The sequence below is a fragment of the Lepus europaeus genome, chromosome 15, assembly GCF_033115175.1.
Source record: "Lepus europaeus isolate LE1 chromosome 15, mLepTim1.pri, whole genome shotgun sequence".
Lineage (NCBI taxonomy): Eukaryota > Metazoa > Chordata > Mammalia > Lagomorpha > Leporidae > Lepus > Lepus europaeus.
The window spans coordinates 63,589,807-63,611,587 of NC_084841.1; the positions used below are offsets into that span (position 1 = coordinate 63,589,807).

A 21,781-nucleotide genomic window follows, 5' to 3' on the forward strand; every position below is an offset into this window, starting at 1 on the left:
AGAATGTAATTTCCTGATAGGCAAAAAATGTTTTCTACATGTCTTCTTGGCACAGTATTTAACAGACGAAAGTACTCTTATTGGTTGATGTTTATGAGCAATTTGAAGGTTGACAATTTTTAAGCAGAGCTTCTTCAAATTTACAGTCCTTAATTTTTCAGATTAATATGGATTTTTGCATTTGATCAAACTACATAAGATACAATACCCTACAAGTTCATATTCTCCCTACAGATTTAGTTTTCCAAAATTAAAAAAAAAAAATTGGAATAGCTAATTGCTGCCCTATTGAAAAAACAGCAGTATAGAAGAAAGTTACTGTCCAGATTTACAAATGATTTTTCTGAACACTTAAAAGGCCTAGATCATGCAGGGAAACAAGCATAATATAATGCGGTAATTTCCCAATATCACTTTAGCAACAAAATCCATTTTTTTTTTTTGACAGGCAGAGTGGATAGTGAGAGAGAGAGACAGAGAAGGGTCTTCCTTTGTGCCGTTGGTTCACCCTCCAATGGCCGCTGTGGCTGGCACATCGTGCTGATCCGAAGCCAGGAGCCAGGTGCTTCTCCTGGTCTCCCATGCAGGTGCAGGGCCCAAGCACTTGGGCCATCCTCCACTGCCTTCCCGGGCCATAGCAGAGAGCTGGCCTGGAAGAGGGGCAACCGGGATAGAATCCGGCGCCCCAACCGGGACTAGAACCCGATGTGCCGGCGCCGCAAGGCGGAGGATTAGCCTCTTAAGCCATGGCGCCAGCCCATTTTTTTTTTTTTTTCCAATGAAGCTTTATGGAGAACTCAATGCTGGCCGGCGCCACAGCTCACTTGGCTAGTCCTCGGCCTGCAGCGCCGGCACCCCAGGTTCTAGTCCCGGTTGGGGAGCTGGATTCTGTCCCGGTTGCTCCTCTTCCAGTCCAGCTCTCTGCTGTGGCCTGGGAAGGCAGTGGAGGATGGCCCAACTGCTTGGGCCCTGCACCCGCGTGGGAGACCAGGAGGAAGCACCTGGCTCCTGGCTTCGGATCAGCGCAATGCGCCAGCCACAGCACACCGGCCGTAGCAGCCATATGTGGAGTGAACCAACGGAAGGAAAACCTTTCTCTCTCTCTCTCTCTCTCTCACTGTCTATCTCTGTGTGTCAAAAAGAAAAAGAAAAAAGAGAACTCGATGCCAGGGAAATAGGAGCCTGGGATTCAGGAACTACACAGAACAAGAGTCAAATCTTTGCTCTGCTCCTACTACCTAATGACTTTTGGCCTCCCACATCTAAGCTTTGATTTTCACCATGAAAAGCACTGATAATAGAAGCTAATTTTTAAATAGTAGTTATAAAGATTAAATGAGAGTGGATATAAAGTATATAACACTTGGCCCATACTGAGGACCCAACAAATAAAAGTAAATAAAAAATAAGTGTTCTGCTTAAATGGTGGCTGACAAAAGCTAAAGGTCTCCCAAAGGGCCAAAATCTTGTCTTCTCTCCCCGACAAAATTGCTGCCCAGCATGTCCTCAGAATGTTTTGGTGCCCAAGGAGAACAGGTGGCAGAAGTGACACAAGGGCTGTTTCAGGAAGACAATTTTTACAAGATGTAGAGAAAAGAGTCAGGATGAAGGGACACAGATGGATATGAGACAAATGACTGGATCCTGGTTCGAGTGCATGTTCCATTTTGTCATTAAACTTGTACTTTTAAAAACATTAAGTTGGGGGCCGGCACTATGGCATAGTAGGTAAAGCCTCCACCTCCAGTGCCAGCTCCCAGTGAGAGCCGGTTCAAGTCCTGGCTGCTCCACTTCCTATCCAGCTCTCTGCTGTGGCCTGGAAAAGCAGTGGAAGGTGGACAAGTCCTTGGGCCCCTATACCTGTGAAGGAGACCCAGAGGAAGTTCTTGGCTCCTGCCTTCAGATCGGCATAGCTTCAGCCACTGCGGCCATTTGGGGAGCGAGCCAGCGGATGGAAGACTTTCTCTCTCTCTGCTTCTGCCTCTCTATAACTCTGTCTTTTAAATAAATAAATAAATCTTAAAAAAAAAAAAAACACAAGTGGGATGGCAATTGGCACAGCAATTAAGATGCCATTTGGGATGCCAGCTTCCCATATCAGAAAGCCTGGGCTCAAGTCCTGGCTCTGCTCCCATTTCTGCTTCCTGCTAATGCAAATACTGAAAGTCAGTAGTAGTAGTGACTCAAGCACAAGAGTCCCTGCCACCCACATGGGAGACCAAGATTGAGTTTTGGGATCATGGTTATGGGACCCTCCCTCATCCACTGCAGGTATATGGGAAGTGAATCAGCACATGGAAGATCTGTGACTCTCTCTCTAAAAGAATAAAAAATATATTTTTTAAATAGAACCAAGTGAAGAGATTATCTGCACAAGGCTCACTCCTTATACTTATTTACTTCTTTAGGTATAAAAAAGAGTTTATAATGTTCCATAGATAAATATCAACATCACTGCTTAAAAGATTCTTGACTCGAATAAATGGGAAAAATAACTGTGCCTTTATGCAACCTAATTTTCAAGAACAACACTCTGGAGACTCATAACTCTTGTGAAACAATATCCAGGTCAAGTGGAATTTCAACTCTCATCAAATTCTACATACCCCAGTTCTGTCTCCAATAAAACTCCAACGTTTTTTGCCTTGCAAAGTGTCTTTTCACTACATAATGAATCCTTTGGATAAGCATGTGTGAAAATCCAGCACGTTTCAGAAGATAAGCCATTGTTGGTGAATGGCCAAAAGGATCTATAGCCCAACCAGACCGAGGCTTCACTCCTATGGATAAAAGAAACTAAGTGTTATTTTCTTAATTGATACATGAAATAAAAAGTCACACCACATTAAGATCATCAAAACTCTCCAGTCATCTGGGTTGTAAGACAAAGGATCTACTTGGCATCACACTTTGCCACAAACTCCCAGCAGGAGCCCTTATTCACCAACTCAAGGTAGCTCACCAACTGGAGCTGAAGAAAGCACTCTACCATCCCACAGAGAGAAAGAAACTTGCAGGACCAAGGCCATGCCCCTTAGATTATTCAGGAACTCACTGTTACACGGTAAACAGATGTAACCAAATTCATTTCAGAGTACACTTCCTAATCCTAATCCTACCGATTGTTGAGTATCTTTTATACCTTACAACAGTCCCAGATCATCTTATACAGTTGTAGAATTGCCCAAAATAACTGCTACCATTTTTCATTAAATCTTTAAGACATTTTATGACTGATGCCTTCTCTCTACATGGCTCATTTCAATTTTAACAGTCATTGACCCAAGTTGTATCTTAATTTCACAGAGGATATAATGTAAAAAAAATGAAAATTATAAATGCATATGTTGAAATTAATGAGTTAAGATTATTCATCTAGTATCACACAACTGATCTTTCAGTTATTTACAGTTTTCAAATAAGACTTCTATTTATAACCTACAAACCAACATAAATTATATGTTGTGTGCAATTTTTTCATCCAAACATCTGTTTGGCATCTTTCATGTGCCTAAGATCTTAGCCTTACGGTTAACAAACATCAGTTAATCCTGATCTTGACAGAGATCAGAGTTGCAGAGACAGTCATTCAAATACTAAGACTCTTCAAAAAAGTTCATGGAAATGGAACTACAAGTTACTTTTGGTGCAAAAGTTTTTGAATTACACTCATACATGGGTTTTCAAAAGTCTCATGGAAAATTTGTATTATGAATAAGCCATGCATGAATTTAAAAAAAAAAGTGCACCAAAATAAATCTACCTTTAATTCCATTTTCCATGAACTTTTCAGAGTATCCTCATAGGTATAACACAAAGCAATATCAAAAAAAAAAGGAGGGAAAAAAAAGGAGGGAAAAAAAAGGCAGAGCGAACAGATGGGAAACCAGAGAAGAAGAGTGAATGCCAACGAACAATCAGAAAAGGAATTAGAAAACCATGAACAACTAAAACATGAACATTTGCTGAGGAATAGGATAGTTACCTATTTTCAGAATGTCTTCCACAAACTGTTAACTGGAAAGAGAAATAATTTAACAGTACAACAAAGAAACTTAGCAAACACACTTCATCCAAATCATGAAGGGTAACATAAACAACATGGGACTACAGACATCATGTGCTCCTGATATGATTTAGTGAGAACGACAGAACATCACTGCAGTGAGACAGACACATAGGACACATAGGAAGAGAGAATAGATAAACAGCTTGCATCTAATCATAAGGTAATAGATAAACTCAAATTGAGATGCCTCCTAAAATCAAGAATCTCAAAGAAAGGCTGAGGGTGTTCCTGATTAAAGAAGACTAAAGATATATGACAACTAAAAACAATATATGAACCTTGAACTTTGATTGCAGCCTAGACCAGGAAGGGAAAAAAGCAACTTTTATAAAAGAAGTTATTGAGACAACTGACAAAATCTGAATATAGCCTTGAATTAGACTGTCCTCTTATACGGCTCTTATTATTCTTGATTAGAGAACTGTATTCTGATCATGCATCAAAGTACCCTTAGCTCTTCTGAAATACACAATGAGGTATTCAGAGATAAGGAGACAAGGTGACTCCAATTTAATTCAAATGTTTCAGAAAAACATCCACATGAACCCACGCACAGGATACTGAGAGTCTTTCCCAAGTACCGCCATGTAACTTTTAAAAGTCTGAAATCATATCAAAATTAAGTTATAAATTATTTTTTAAAAGAGATTTATCTTGTGACCAATAGCAAGGGCAGGACAAGTTTAGAAACAAGGTTTACAAATATTAAAAAGAATTTCCTTAACACCATAAACAAGACGTACAATAACACATGATACTTAATATTGGACAGTTAAACAATTTTCTTTAAAAATATATAACAAGAGGCCGGCGCCATGGCTTAAGAGGCTAATCCTCCGCCTTGCGGCGCTGGCACACCGGGTTCTAGTCCCGGTTGGGGCACCGGATTCTATCCAGTTGCCCCTCTTCCAGGCCAGCTCTCTGCTATGGCCCGGGAAGGCAGTGGAGGATGGCCCAAGTGCTTGGGCCCTGCACCCGCATGGGAGACCAGGAGAAGCACTTTGGTCCTGGCTTCGGACCAGCGCAATGAGCCGGCCGCAGCGGCCATTGGAGGGTGAACCAACGGCAAAAAGGAAGACCTTTCTCTCTGTCTCTCTCTCTCCTGACTATCCACTCTGCCTGTCAAAAAAAAAAAAAAAAAAAAGATATATATATATATATAAAACAAGAAAGGCAATTATCACCATTATCACGTCACTATGTGTATTATAGCAAATCTGAACAATTCAATTAAACAATAGGTATATGGTCTCAATACTAGATATAGTAAAAAGATGAGAAAATTTTTATTTTGAAGATATTATCACATACTTACTATAAAGAATAAGAATCTATATAAAAATTTTAGTCGCTTTACAAATACAAGAAACTTCCTGGTTAAAAAACTTGTATACTTACACATAAAAATCAAGAAAATTTATTTGCTGATATTAAAATGAAGAGAAATGAGAAAGACACCACAAAAATCAAATAAATAAAACTGCAAACCAGGAGATAACATTCATAAAACATTTATACAAGGGTACATCATAAAATTATCAAAAATAAAAAGGTAACTGTATTTTGGTACAAAGAAAAATCCATGCACAAAAGGGATTTTCAAAAAGTTGCATGGAAACTATGTATTAGGAAAAAAAGTGCATGGTTGTCAAAAGTATTTGCAACAAATCAAACTTAACTTTTAATTTCACTTCCCACAAATTTTTGAAGTATTTTCATATTTCAAAGACTTCATATTCAGAATATTCAGAATACACTGGTTCACTCCCCAAATTGCTGCAATGGTCAAAGCTGGCCCAATCCGAAGCCAGGAGCTTCTCCCGGGTCTCCCACACAGATGCAGCAGCCCAAGCACTTGGGCCATCTTCTTTGCTTTCTTTTTTGTTTTGTTTTGTTTTTAAAGATTTATTCATTTGAAAGTCAGAGTTACACACAGAGAGAAGAAGAAGCAGAGAAAGAGAGAGAGGTCTGGGGGCTGGTACCATGGTTCACTTGGTTAATCCTCCGCCTGTGGCGCTGGCATCCCATATGGGCACTGGGTTCTAGTCCCGGTTGCTCCTCTTCCAGTCCAGCTCTCTGCTGTGGCCCAGGAAGGTGGTGGAGGATGGCCCAAGTGCTTGGGCCCTTGCACCCACATGGGAGACCAGGAAGAAACACCTGGCTCCTAGCTTCAGATCGGCGTATCGCCGGCCGTGGCGGCCATTTGGTGAATGAACCAGCGGAGAGAAGAGCTTTCTCTCTGTCTCTCTCTCTCTGTCTATAACTCTGTCAAATAAATTTTAAAAAAAAGGGAGAGAGAGAGAGAGAGGTCTTCCCTCTGCTGGTTCACTCCCCAATTGGCTGCAACAGTCAGAGCTGCACCAATCTGAAGGCAGGAACCAGGAGCTTCTTCTGGGTCTCCCATGCAGGTGCAGGGGCCCAAGGACTTGGGCCATCTTCTGCTGTTTTCCCAGGCCATAGCAGAAAGCTGGATTGGAAGTGGAGCAGCAAGGTCACGAACCAGCACCCATATGGGATGCTGGCACCGCAGGTGTTGGCTTTACCCGCTATGCCACAGCGCTGGTTTGGCCATCTTCTACTGCTTTCCCAGGCCATAGCAGAGAGCTGCATTGAAAGTGGAGCAGTCGGCACTAGAATCAGTGCCCATATGGGATGGTGGGACCACAGGTGGAGGATTAACCTACTGTGCTACAGCAAAGGCCCCTGCAATTTACTCTCAATGGCTCCAATAATAGTAACCCTATCACCAACACAACAATATGAAAAGAGGAAAAAACACAGCAAATGTGTGAAGTTTAATGAATGGTGAAGCTGGGTGAAGGACTTACACTTCTCTGTGGTATTCCTAGAACTTTTCTTTAAATTCAAAATTATTTCAAAATGCAAAGTAGAGAAAAAAAATTAATGGGGGTGTAAGAGACTAATTTAGCCCTAAGAAAATTGTTTAAAGTATCTAGAAAAAAAATTCAATAAATAATGTTCATTTGTCATAAAGAAACTAAAATTATACTGATATGAAACATCTGCAAAGAGTTACAGCCCATGTTACAAAATTAATTATTAGATATCACAATGATTTTAATCAGTCCTAAGTTGTTAAGAGTTATACAGGACATCTGATTTTATTAGGCCAGCATCCTCATTCCCAATTCTCCTGGTAACACAGGAGGTCTCACACTGAACCAATTTACACTGTTCAGGTACGCTGACCCTGCCCTCCATGATTCCTTCCCCCCCACGACCATTTCTGCCAAAATGTCTATGCTTCAGTGACTGGAGATTCTGCACCTCTGGACGCACTGACTGGCTGATCAGATCAATATTAAAGATTAAGTTCCGGGCTGGGCGCTATGGCACAGTGTGCTAAACCTCTGTCCGAGGCGCCAGATTCCCATGTAGGCAACATATGGCTCCATCCATCCGGCTGCTCCACTTGTGATCAAGCTGTACTGCCCGAAGTGCTTGGGCCCCTGCAGCCATGTGGGAGACCCGGAAAAAACTCCTGGCTTCAGATCGGCACAGCTCTAGCCGCAGCAGCCATCTAGGAAGTGAACCAGCATGTAGACGACCTTTCTCTCTTTTCTCTCTTTTCTCTCTCTCTCTCTCTCTCCCTCCCTCCCTCTCAAATAAAGAAAGAAAAGCTGGGGAGCAAACTGAGGCAAAAGTAATAAGCACAGCCCAGAGACACAGTGCCCAGACAGCATACTGAATCTCTTAGATCCTGTATTCCTGGAGCTGCCACCTCTTTTGGAATTCCCAATGACATACCTAATTTTTTTTTTTTTTTTGCTTAACCTAATAAATTAATTTCCACCTTCTTATGATCAAGAGTCTTAACATATATAATTAAAATCCCCAAATAAGAGAAAAATTCTAAAAATTAACAAATCATAAAATAGATAATAAGCAAGGTAATTTAATGACCCTAAAAGTGACTACTGCATATACATGTAGGTGACTTTATGATAGAAGAAACATCATAAATTAATGAAGGATAAATTATTCAGCAATAATCAGTACTAGAAAACATCAGTTCTTTCAAAAATAAGAGCTTCACCTCATATTTCCTAAAGTTAATTACTCAAAATAGCCCAAGTGAAGGGAAAACATCAATACATACCTACATGTTTCTCCAGCCACTGATGCCCTTCAATTAGTTGGTCAATTAAGGCAAAATAATGCGAAGTAGCTTCATCTGGCATAACCCAGCCACCTGTCACAATTTCAAACTGACCATTTTCTAGCAAACTGGGGAGAAAAATAAGTTACATTAACAAAACTAATTTCAAATAAAAACCTAAAACAGCATAAACACTTAAGAACAGCTTTTAAATATAGCTAGTATTTATACTAGTTGTTAAAGAAAATTTTTCAATCAAGTATATCTCCCACATAACCTAACAGCTTCTTGATATGAAGAGCCCACGTGATTTACTTAGGATCTTACAGAGCAACTAGCACTCTTCTCAGTTATGTTTTATGAATGTTTACTAGAAGACCATCATGGTAAGGACAATATTTGTTTCATTAGATCATAAAAAAAATCAATATTTACTGACAAGTTAATCCTGCAAACAACAACAAACTCCTACTAACTAAAACTAGCATATATCACATAAACCTTGAAATTCAGCAAATATTAGAAAGAATTTTGCTCCAGATTCAGTTAAAACATATACCCTAGAGTTTATTTTTCATTACTGAGTGAAAAGCTCTAACATTCTCATGATTTGTTTAGTATTCGTTCCTTTGCCATAATACCATATACAAGGTAAAAAAAAAAATCCTCAGTCCAAATAAAATTGAACTGGTTCAAGAAGATACTTTCCTCTGAGCAGGAAAATTAATAACCATAAACTATTAACAATTTTAAAAGGTCCTAGTGTAAAAATCAAGAATTTAAGCAAATATCTTAACTTTCACAGATACATTAGTTTCCAACAAGATGGTTTGTTTGGCCAATAGTGTCCAAGCTCAGCAAAGCAGCCTTGGTAAAGACATACATCACTAGATGCACACTAACAAGCCAACTTTAGTTGAAGTAGACCTAAGGCACAAAGGATACTTTCACAAAAAGCATATCACAAAAGTAGCAGCATTAACACATCTGATTCATTTAAACATATGCATGATCATATAACTAGTGAACAATGGACATGATTGCCAAATAAATAATTCCTTGCATAAAATAAAATGAGTTTAATTTGTATTGGGTCAGGGAACATAAACTAGTAGTTCCACATGAAGAGTATGATGATTCATTAGATTATTTAAAGGAACCCAAATGTCCAGTTAAATCTCAGACTCCCTTAGGGCCAAATCAGTAACCTATAAAAAATAAACTGTGACTTTATAAATAGCACACTGCTTTAAGAACACAACTGAACCCAAGAGTATCACTCCCCACCCTTGCAGCCAATGCGCCTTTGTTTATGTAACTTTCTGCAGACTGCTGTTACATCCACGCTGTCGAGGCAATGGACTCAACCTGCCCCTTATGCCTTATGACCAACAGGCACATCAGGATGCTTTGGGGTTTAATCTGTGGCTAACAAACATCAACCTCATTATCTCAGTGTCCCTATAAACCTGTTTCAGAAGACTTTAAATTGGTCAAAGACAAATGCTTTGCTGGTCCTGAATAAAGCACAGGAACTACAGACTAAGAAAACCACAAAGTAAATGGAAAAAAAAATCACGTCAGTGTTGGAATTTTTCGTTTTTATATCTGTTTGATTTTGCTTCATATTTCCATTTACTCAGGCACAAATGTTCTTCAAGGAACCACTGTTTGCTGTCCACCAAGCAATCTAACACATGTAATACAGCAGCTAATTTTCCCAGCTCCTCCTGTGAATAAGCCACCAGTTCCCATTCCCTGCAATACCTGAGATGTTCCTTTCATTTCATACTGACTTTGTCTCTGTACATAACAGTTATTTAAAGATCACCCAGGCATGGAAAGTCTCCCACTTGCTGTGTTGCTTTCCAGCGTTTTCTTACCTATTTCTTCTCTGCTACCTTTCCCATCCTAGCTGGGCCCAGCTGTCCTGGTGTTGCACCTCAAATGGAACTCCCTCAGAGAAATCTCCATGCGTACCTAAGCTAAATCAGCACATGAACATTCCATCACTTCCCAGCCTTTGTAACAAACCAAAATTACCTTACTCACTTAGCTGGATCGTCTCTCTCTGCTTCCCATTAGCACACTAAAGTCCAACAGAGCAGGGCCTAGGACACCCTATTTTGTTGACACATGCATGCCCCACGCTGAGGAGCTAGAGCTAGCCTCGCATAAAATGGGCACTCAAATATTTCAGTCATCCAGGTATAAGGTAATCTGATCTACAATATGGCAGGAGAGGGATATGTGGAGCAGGAAAGAGAAGGTATTTGGTGAAAAATCATCGGTGGGAATCAGGAAACTGCTGGAGATGGAAGAAAAGGTGAAAGCTCATCTGGGACTCGAACCCCAAGTGTTCAGTGGATTGGGTGTGTCCATCCACAGTGAAGCAGGGTTCAGAAGGGAAGTCACTCGCAGTGGTGAACCAAGTACATTTAGGCAGATTTATTCTTTGGTAGTGAAACATCCAAAAGAAACCATACAAAAGAAATTACAGCAAAGGAGCCAATGAAAAATGTTTCAGTTTTAAGGGTTCCGGAAACAGAGGATGTAGGAAAGGATTATTTTCTGAAGAAAGTAATCAAAAGGAGAGCCAAAGATCAAGCAGAAAGATAACACCAGAGGAAACAGAGGTGATAATACACTTCAAAGATGGGCAGCGCAGTGTTTAAGACCCTACTTATGATGCCGAATCTCGTATCAGAGTGCCTGGGTTCGAGCCCCAGCTCTGCTCCCAATTCCAGCTTCCTGCTAACATGTACGCTAAAAGGCAGCAGGCTCAAGCAAGTAGGTCCCTATCACCCACGTGGGAAATACAGTTCCAGGCCTGGCCTAATCCAGCTGTTTTGACAGTGAACCAAGAGAAAGGAGATCTCTTTCTTTCCCTCTCTCTCTGCCTTTCAAATAAGTAAAATTTTTTAATTAAAAAGGATATGTTTAGAACAAAAACAATAAATCTGATGAATATAAAAACTCTCAAAACTCTAGGAAAGTCTCAAAAACTCTAGGAAAGGGTAATTAGGAGCAATCTGACCTTTCAGTTGGCAAAGGTTAAAAAGATACATAGAGTGACTTGGAAAGACACATCAGTGAGTCAGAACACAAAGCTAAGAAACAGATGGTTAAATATTTACATTACTAAAATAGCCATTAAACTAGTGGGGAAAGAATGAATTACTACTGTTTGCTTGTTTTTTAAAGTTTCAATCGGGGTGATTTTAAACAAGCTCAGAAGAGGAATCCCAGATATTACGCCATGGAAGCCAAGGGTCATATTTTAAAATAGCATATTCACATAGTTTTTAAGAACAATTGTGAAGTAGGTGAAAATAGGCAAAAATGACACCATAAAAGGAGGCTGACAGGAGTAGTGGAGGAGAAGAGACAGTATTATTCCGGGTATGCACCACCAGCCTCAGCAGCAGGAGCCCTGAGTGACCGGGTGACCCCTTGCCAGTCCACTCAACTGCCTGTTCTGCCTAAAGCTATGCAACAGATAGTAAACGAGAAGATTCTTTCATGCAGGAATGTCTGGTTTGCTACAGCATATTTACTGTGTTAGGAAGAAAAACCTGCCACATGGCCATTCCACCAAAAACAACACAAAAGCCCAGAAACTTCAGAAGCATGAAAATCTGTGCTGCATTCTAGAACATAAGTGATATGCACTTAAGAAGTATCTGAAGAAGAGACCAAACACAGAGGAAAGCTGTTGACCTACATAATTGAGAAGCATGACCATGATCACCACTTAGTGATGGCTAAAAAAATTAGGAAAGTCCTAAAGCAACAACCCAATGGGAAATACTTAAAAATATTATAAGCATTAACAAAAAAGCTATACTTGCCTTACAAAAATGGACCATACTTAAAGTTGCTATTGTTAGTGGTAAGACAAAATTCAAACAAACTTTAACTGTACATGCGGGATTTCAATAACGTAAAGATTTCAGGGGAAATACATAGATGTATGTATGCATGTATACATGTATAATCTTCAGAAAAAAATTACGTATTAGTACAACAAGCACTTCCAACTATTTCTGTTCGCTGAGTGTTTAAAAAGCACCAAATGAACTATTTCTGTGAAAGGCAGAGGGAATATAAAATCAAAAAAGATATGTATATTCTATAGAGTCTACGGCTTAGTTTCTACCCAGTCTGATTCCTAGCCAATTTTTTTTTACATGTACCCTGCTCAGTGTTTCCCTAAGATACATGAGAACTAAAAGCAAAAAGGATAAGCTATAGGAAAGTGAGGGAAACAAAGGAAAACACACACACATGCACACATGCACACGCAAATGCAAGAGGGTCTTCACAAAGTTTATAGAAAATGCATGCTATGAAAAACTATGCCTGGTTTTCTAAACTTTTCACAACAAAACAAACATAAGTTTTCATTCCATTTTTCCACAGACATTATGAAGTACCCTCAAAGCTATGTTCATTTGTGTTTAAATCAGGAAACGAGATAGCACTCTTCAAAATCAACAATGCTTATGTTTCACTTTTTACAATGGTGAGTTGACTTGTGACTACTGCCAAAGACATTAGTATATTTCCATGTTTTATTTCAGTCCCGGAGAATTTGGTATAAAAAGCTTAAGGAAATGACCGATTAAAATTAAGCTGAGCATATCTGTCACTGCTCATTTTGCCTAAGATGCAGAATTTGCATATAAGAATTTACTGTGAAGCACAAGAAGCTGCAGATCGTCTTCTCTGAGTGTCACTTTTTCCCCTATGTAGCATCTCAGACATTGGGAATTTGGTCACACACAGAGGGATACACTCAAAGAGCTTTTCTCCCTAATGGGGAAATTGTTACAGACAACTTAGTAGCAAACAATGCATCATTTAGCAAGCTTCAAAGAATCACAAATTAATTTCACATGAGAAAATGAGTTGAATTTCTAATCACACATCTGGGGAAATATGAAATAATACAAGATGATGTACAGGGTTTCATTCCTAAATAAAAAATTAAGTTAAATAGAAAATTCAGAAAGATAGAGGTTCTCAGAGAATCAATTTATACCCAAAAGACATTTGTTAATCAGATTCTCTGATTCATTTTCCTTTCATGAGGAATATATACAGAGAGTAAAAATGAGCTTTGGCTTAAAACCCACCATATATTAATTGGAGGAACTCCTATTTTTAAATTTTGTTGATGCCTCTCTTTAAAGACGTAGTCTAAGAGGAAAAGAGAGAAAATCAATCACCTCTCATCATTTCTCCCTCATTGTGTTCCCACTGCAGTCCCTTCCCTCAGCTTGCTGTCCCTGCTCTCTGTCTGCCTGGAAGGTTCTTCCATCCAGTGTGTGCCTTGTTGGCTCTCAGAGATACATCACTAACTGTTATCAAACCAGCATATTCCACCCAGGCCCCACCTGAATCATTATCTTTCATAAAAGCCCAAGCTTTTCTTTCGTAGTATTTCTAATAAAACTTAATTACACATCCGTGTTTTACTGTTTCTTTTCCTCCAGTAGACTGTTGAGCTCCAGAGGGCTGGAATACTTGTGCTTTGTTCATTACTGAGCACTCAGGGTTCCTACTGCACAAAAAGGTTCTCATAATGTGAAAGCAGAGACAAAGGATACAAAGCAGTCACTGCAGAAAAAACTGGTTTCCCACAAATGAAAAGAAATTTCACCTCACTCCTAAGGAAATGCAAAGTGGAAACTTCAACGCAGTGACATTTTTCACCTATCAGACCAGAAAGAACAAAACATTGTATAACATACTGTGATGTTAAGGATGTGTGGAAACAGGTTTTCTCACATACCGTTGGGGATAACTATCAAGTTTCAACACGCATGTATGTTCTAACTATGCTCATTCAAGATACAGAAAGTATTTTTAAAAAAGGAAAGCAAAGCTCTGAGGCAGGTGTTGTGGCACAGTGGGTTAAGTTGCTACTGGGGATGCCCACAGCCTACATCTGGGTGCCTGGGATCAAGTCCCACCTCCATTTCTGCTCCAGCTTCTTGCTGATGCATGTGGGAGGCAGCAGATGACAGCTCAAGTACTTGGTTTCCTGCCACCCACAGAAGAAACTCAGATGGAGTTCCAGGCTCCTAGCTTCATACTGGCCTAGTCCCAGCACTTGTAGGTATTTGGGGAGTGAAGCAATGGATGCAGAAGATATTTTTCTCTCTCTCACTCTGCCTCCCAAATAAATAAATTCAAATAAATAAATAAAACTTTAAAAATTAGAACTACTTGATTCTTTAGAAAAAGAATGAAAGAAAATCACTGCATATATTAAAGATAAAAAATATCAGAATAACCAGAAATAAAACTATATGGTCACCAACTGGTAGTAAATAAATTAAAACCAATTCATAAAACAGATTTTACTAAAAGCTTCTCTAAGATCCATGTTTGCAAAGCAGCATGGTACCAACACTTCTCACAAGTGCCTCAAAAGGCTATCCTCTTGCCAGCCCCTGCCCATACTCACAATTCTCTTCCCATAATCTGGACTTCCTTCCCTACATTCTGACACCCCCTTCTTGACTGGATCCTTCTAGTTTCAGCTTGAAAACCAATCACTTTCTTCGGGAAGCCTTCCAATGCCCACTTCTTGCTTCCACAGAGGAAGACTAGGCTAAATTATGTATCTTCTCCCTCTTCCCTGAGGGCTGGGACCTAGTCAGTCTTGCTCACCTCTACATCCCTGGAGCTTAACACAATATCTGTTGAGTGAACCGTGGGGTAAACAGGAGAAGGCTTCTGAGATGAGGTAATATCTCCACTGAGTCTTGAGAAATGAGTAGGATTTAAACTACCCAGTGCACAACAGAAAAACAAACAAACCTCAAGCTGAGCTCAAGGGCCAATTCCAAAGAGGCAAGAAACAGCATGTGCATGAGGACACCCACGTGGCCCCCTGTGCCTGGGAGCAGGGCGTGAGGCAGCTGGGGGTGGTCGTGCAGAGAGGAATCAGAAGAAGCCAGAGTAGCCGTGCAAAGGAGACTGGTCTGTACTTTTGACGCTGAAGTGTCCCTGAAGCAAACAAGTACTGTGGTCAGACTCACAGATCAGGAACCTAACTCTGTAGGTGACGTGCAGGACACCTGGAACTGGCACAGCTGCAATCAGGAGCTCACCTGGAGCTTTGTCTCAACAGTAGTACATGAGAACAAAGGGTAAGAAATGAGGGGTCAGGAAGGATCCAGAGATACTACAGGGCAGAACTGACCAAGCTCAGGAGGAATGGCAGGCTCCTGGCGACCTTGTACATGTGCCTTACTTTGGCACCTCTGCCCCAGCTTCCTCAACAGCACAATGAGGTTAACAAGGCACCTTCACTTATGAGGACGCTAAGGACGGACTGAGCAAATTCGTGAGTGCTCAGATATGCCCAGCACACAGCAGTCCCTGACTGTCAGCTCTTCCTACTGCTGGTAACAAGGACATCTGAAGCTGGAAGAGCCCAATGGCTGGGAACCGGAGCAGCAGTGAGGGCAAGCATGCAATGTGCAGAGGGGAACACAAGGGGCATCGGCACTCAGGCAAGAGGGGGCCAATCTGGAAGGGCACAGAGGACAGCAAACAGGAATGCTCAGCACTGTACCAACAGAAGCTGGAGAGAAAGCCAAGGAGGAGGGCAACGGTCAGTATCGATGCTGCAAAGAGCAATCTTCCCTGAGGCCCGAGGTAGGGATGGACAAGGGACGGAGAGAGCATTTCAGAAGTCCCTGTGGCCTTTCCCAGTGTCCTTGACATAAAGAGAAGCCAGGAGCTGAAGCGAGTGAGAGAGAGGAACTAAAGAGCTGCCTCGTTCAAGATGAACTGGAGGGTGGAGGGGATGGGGATGGGACTACTTTGTAAAAGAAATGCACACTGCTGCTTCAACCACTAGAACTGAAGTTATTTTAAAAGCCAGTTGGCACTGCTTTGATCCCTCTGATGACATGCTAAGCATCTTCAGGCTCTAACTCAATTCAAATCTGCACTGACTCCGAGTATCTTGAGGCACAGCATAACTTCGTGCTGCTCCGCAAATTTTACAGCAGCTTTGGTTAAATACCATAAAATCTGACCTGTATAAAATGTAAGATCAACTTAGCCCATAAGAGCATTAATGCCCACTGTTCTAGGAAAACTCAAATGTACATCCAGTTCGGTATGGATTCTTATTATTTAAGAAAGTTACATCAGATATGTCTCTGATTTCAATAAGCAAGCAAAGATAGCTAACAGGATAAGGTGGATGGTTCACTTAAATGTGAACCTAGGGGAAAGAGTGTGCGTTCTTGGCAAAGAAATCAGCAATGTGGTAAAGATACAGTGTCCATATGAAGCAACAGTCTCGTCCATCCACCTGGCACACACTTTGCCGCTGGTTAGGACTTTGGCACAAACAATACAGACTGTGTGAGGTTCCAATACTTGGCAGGTTTCTCCAGGAGAACAGGTCCCAACAGCAGAAACAGAATCTCTGTAAAAAAAACTGCTCTAGTACCTTGGGACTGTGAGTAGGGACATGCACAAGGTGCTGGAGACACAGGGAGGCTTACGTCTCAGCGCTGGACTCTGAAAAAGGGTCCCCATGGGGATGTATGTATCATAAACATCACACGGCATTTAACTACACTTAGCCCGAAATACCCAAATATGAAGACATGAAGCCGAAAGAGTTAAAAGGCCATTCACCAACCAGTTGATTTCAAAACAAAACAGGCACTGCCAGAAAACATGTGCATTATTTTATGACATGCGGTTTCATTTAAATCCACTATAATTGATCACAATACTTTGGATCTCCAAAAAAAAAAAAAAAAAGAGAGAGAGAGAGAGAGAGAGAAAGAGATGTTTGTTGCATGGGTCTCTTTTTAGTTAACCAGATCTTCACTTTTCAAAGCTTTATAGAGTAGAATACTGCAGCCACCGTGGAGTAAGAATCCCACAAGCATCTGCTCGCATAGATCATGGGGTTTTTTGAGTTATGTTTCCATTAAGTTCCCACAGTCATTTGGTATTCTGTGGGGACAAGGTAGGCTTACGTGGAATTTGCTCTGCAAGGGCTAGCTCACAAACTTAGGGCCAGATGTTTAATTCATAGCTCATCTTCAGAAAGGTGAAGCCAAGCCACTTCATGAGCATGACATTAGGAGCTGAAAAAATGTGATCAGTGATGTCACTTAGCACATAAGAAAGAATTTTAAAAAATGGAACAAATCTAAATATCTGTTAAGTTTTCCTCAAAACACACATATTTTAGCAATGACTATCAAGAATATTTTGTTCAAGTATGTAGGAAAAAGAATGGTACTACCCTAGTTCCACGGTTAATGTAATAAGTGAATAAAAGTGAATGATTAGAGCTAGAAGGGAAACAACCTTATCTTGGCCAGAAACAAAGTTCAGTGCCCTAATTAGTGTCCATAAGACAATTTCTTTCTTGAAGCAAAATGATACTAAGGTTCAGGCCTATATTTTAGAGTAGTTCCCTATGCCAAAAGAGCAGCTCTTGAAAGCAGCTTAAGGTATGACAAGGGATTGAACACTTGATTCCAATTTGCATTCTCCCCTCAGTATCTTATCATCCTGAATACTAGCTGAATCATACGAAACTGTCATTTTTCTGCATGAAAAGCCATCAGATGTTTGTTAGCAATTTCATACAGTTCAACCTAAGTAAAGTGGCCAACAGAAGAAAAACAATGAAAAAGAGAGCAGTCACCTTGCATCTAGACAGGACCAGGAGAAGGCGTCCATCCACATTCCATAAGCAGACAGCATTTCTGCCAGACATGGTGCATAGGAAACCAGAATTCAACTAGCAGTAACCCGCAATCTCCCTGCATAAAATCAGCATGGCGTCCCAACTCAGAAATGGAGAATTCTGAGATTCTGGCAACGGCTCTGAATCCGGAAGGCCAAGGGCTAAGACAAAGCGGAATCTTGGGACAGATCCAATTGCAGTGCCCATACATCCTTCACCCTCCACAGCTGTGAGGGCTCCACTGTACCCCACACACTGTGTCTGCCGCTTAAGACTGGGTGCTGATACAGACACACTGGGAGGGAGGGAGGCAAGCACAGCCTCCCCTTATCAAACACAGCAGACAGCAGGCCCAGCTTCCTTTTGCTGGGGCTGGACCCTGCCCTAGGCCCCGTGGAGCAGTGCATTCAGACAAACCACACAGAGAAAGCTGCATGTAGAAAGCCAGCCTCAGGCTCAGCAGCTCCATGGAAAGGAAAACGCATGGATGTGGCCTTCCTGATCTCACAAGTGATTCTGGCACCTTCCCCAGATGCTGAATCCTAGAAGCTCAAATCATGTTCCAGGATCTAATTCTCCAACAGAGGAAATAAGGTGGAAACCAGTAGCTGGCTGTGTTGTCCATAAGCAACGTGAACTGACTCTGGAAAGCAACTGCACTGAGACTCTCCCAGCCACAAGGACCTGAAGACAGGCTAAGTGACCTAAGTGACAGGTGTGCTGCGGGGACCTCGACACAGGACAGGAAGAGTCCTATAGATGAAGGTGCTGTGAGGAAGGGCTTGCAAGTCTTCCTCCCTTCCGTCTGCCAGCCTCACTTCACTCTCTAAATATGCAAAACCCTGGTTAATAATGTGCTGACTCACTGAGATAAGGTCACAGAGGATACAACTTCCCTGCAGGAGAGACGGTTTCCCAAAAGGAAATCAGGTGGACTGGCCGCTGGCTAGCCCCTGCTCTCTATTACTTACAGCAAGGAAACGGCCAGCATTTGAGGCCAGTTACGCTGCACTGGGACAAATTCCAGGTGTGGATGCAGCTGTTCTTGCTCAAGGATAGGTAAAAAAGGGGAAATATTTGGATTCATGCACAACGATATAAAGATCACAGAGCTACAGTTAAAACCAAGCATTGCTTGACAGAAAGGCATATTTGATGCTAGAAATCACTGAATTGGAAACAGATCCTTGAAAAAAAAAATCCCCACCCCCTGCCCATGTGGTAAATATATGAAAAAGGGGGACTAGAGACTCAAAAAACAGGTTCTAAAACAAAAGAAACAAAAGCAGTAGTCAATTAGCAATGTAGAAAACTCAAGTTAAAGAAACATAAGTTTAAGAAACATGTATGATGAAAATTATACATATCCAGATATATAATTTGGTGAAAACATAGAATTCCATGAATAGTTTTTTTTGTTTTTGTTTTGTTTTGTTTTTTGACAGGCAGAGTGGACAGTGAGAGAGAGAGACAGAGAGAAAGGTCTTCCTTTTCTGTTGGTTCACGCTCCAATGGCCGCTGAGGCTGGTGCACCACGCTGATCCTAAGCCAGGAGCCAGGTGCTTCTCCTGGTCTCCCATGGGGTGCAGGGCCCAAGCACTTGGGCTATCCTCCACTGCACTCCCAGGCCACAGCAGAGAGCTGGACAGGAAGAAGAGCAACTGGGACAGAATCCAGCGTCCCAACCGGGACTAGAACCCGGGGTGCCGGCACTGCAGGCGGAGGATTAGCCTATTAAGCTGTGGCGCCGGCCTCCATGAATATAGTTTTAAAAAATGCTAAAAACATCTGAGCCCAGGTTGGGAAAAAAGTTATCATCAATGGGGCATGCTATAATGAAGATACAAAACATAAATTTTATACTTAAACTCTCCTATTGAAAAAAGACTCTCAAGATGACTTTAGAACTTATAAATTCCAAGGGAAGTACTCAAAATGACATCAAAGTTTAAAAGAAAGAATCACTAATATTTACTGGGTATTAAAAAAATGCAGCAGGCACTGTGTTTGGTTTTTCATTTGTATTAATTCAATCCTCATAAAACTGGAATAAATTAGGCTCCAAAACCATTGTCATTTGACAAATAAAGAATCTGAGATACAGAGAGGTTAAGTCACCTGTCCACAATTACACCGTAAACAGGAGGAATCTGAATCCAGGTGGCCTGGCCCAGTGATCAGCCTTCTCAGCTACTACCAAAGCAGCTGTCCTTAAAGAAAGAACGAGAAGGGCAGCCCAGGCCAGGCAAATTCAAACAAAGCCACAACCACCCAAGTGTGGTGGTGACAGCAGAGTCAGCCATGAAAAGGAGAAAAGAGGGTGAATGGTCAACGATGAGACACACAATCTATGATACAGAAAAATAAATCCCGGGCTGGGAGTGGCCAGTGCTTCCCAGTCCCTACCCGATAGCAGATGTTCAAGAATCGTCTATTGTGAATAAATGAATGAATGAGCTAATAACCAAGGTCAGGCAAATACAGAAATACCCAAATCAAAGAACAGTAGCAAGAAATAAGCAGAGTCAATTCTGTTAAAAATGCTTCTTTTCAAAACAGGAATTTGCTAAGTGACTGGGAAGAAATTTTGTTTGGCTTATAGACAATTTACTCCTTGAGGAACGCTCAGTGAAGGCAGAACACGGCGCCACACCGCGCAGAAACACGGGATCACACCGTGCCTCAGACATCCACCAGCTCCCTCATTCACCAAGTGTTATGCACCACAGCCATCCACATCCGCCGTGCAACTTCCCATCAGATTTCAGAAAGCTTTTGCCACCACTTCCCAATAACACAAAGCACGTGCGCTCCCAGCACCCACTTTCACTAGCTAGCTGGAGAACAGAAAGTGTGCGGTCCACAGTCAATGACCACACGATGTTAAAGCTGGTTTTTAATCAAGTACAACTTGGGAAAAAACAGTGCTTGCAAACTGAAAATTTGTCTGCCATACTCAAGTCAAGGAACAAATAATAACCAGAGTTTCAGGACATTTAGAGGAAAATATAGTAATGAGAAAATGACATAAAAATTTAAAAGCTAGTTTGAGCAGTGCTGAAAGGCAAAAATGCAGATGGAGAGGTGTCCTTTGTTAATATAAATGGACTGGCACATTTAGCATTAGTCAGTGCTGGTAAAAGGAATTACAAAAGATGAAAGCATAAAGATTCAGAGTAATAATGGGTAAAATATAAAAAGGTTCTTGGGGAGCAACAGGGTGGGCAAAAAACAACAAAAATAACAGAGCTTTAGCCACTGTAATGAAGATGGGGGGTTGGGGACAGATTCCCAGAAGAAGTAATGAGGAAAAATACAGAAGGGATAAATTTTTTTAAATCTGAACAGTCTGAGTAAAATACCTAAGATTATAATTTTAGAAAATAGAAAGTATTATTTGTTCTCAAGAGTAATGTTGGATCTAATCAAACAAAAAATTTAATCTTAAACTTAGTAAAAGAATTACTTCTATAACACCAGTTTCACATGGCTTTGAAATATAGGGAAGTTCTTACTTTTAAAAGGTTGCAAGCTAGTAGGTAGCCAAATCTAAACTAAGAATTCAGAAACATGTTCTACTTGGCTCTGTGAGAGTGTGTTTATGTGCACGCGTGCAGGCACACATGCGCCCACCTGTGTACATTAATCTAAATTAGCTACTCACATTTCAGTTTAAAAAGTCAAAGTATGTTTCGTGACATTTTAGATTTCCAGGTTGTCCTGGGTAACCAAAGGGACAACCTGACAGCCACAGTTCGGCTGGAGTAAAAGAGTGGCTGGACCTCTCCTTACAATGGTTACTGGGTTCCCCCTGGTACTCATGGGGGTGCACAGCCTGCACTTATGG

At 41.1% G+C, this 21,781-nt stretch overlaps 1 protein-coding gene across 1 annotated transcript in view; it reads right to left on the reverse strand.

Annotated features, from left to right (window-relative positions):
* MAN2A1 (mannosidase alpha class 2A member 1) overlaps nt 1-21,781 on the reverse strand; it is a 177,808-nt gene that overhangs the window by 111,742 nt on the left and 44,285 nt on the right. The window contains exons 5-6 of the mRNA XM_062212295.1: nt 8,190-8,317; nt 2,607-2,780 (exon numbers count right to left, since the gene is read on the reverse strand). Coding sequence (XP_062068279.1) covers nt 2,607-2,780; nt 8,190-8,317 — 302 coding nt within the window. The remainder of the gene's footprint in view (nt 1-2,606; nt 2,781-8,189; nt 8,318-21,781) is intronic.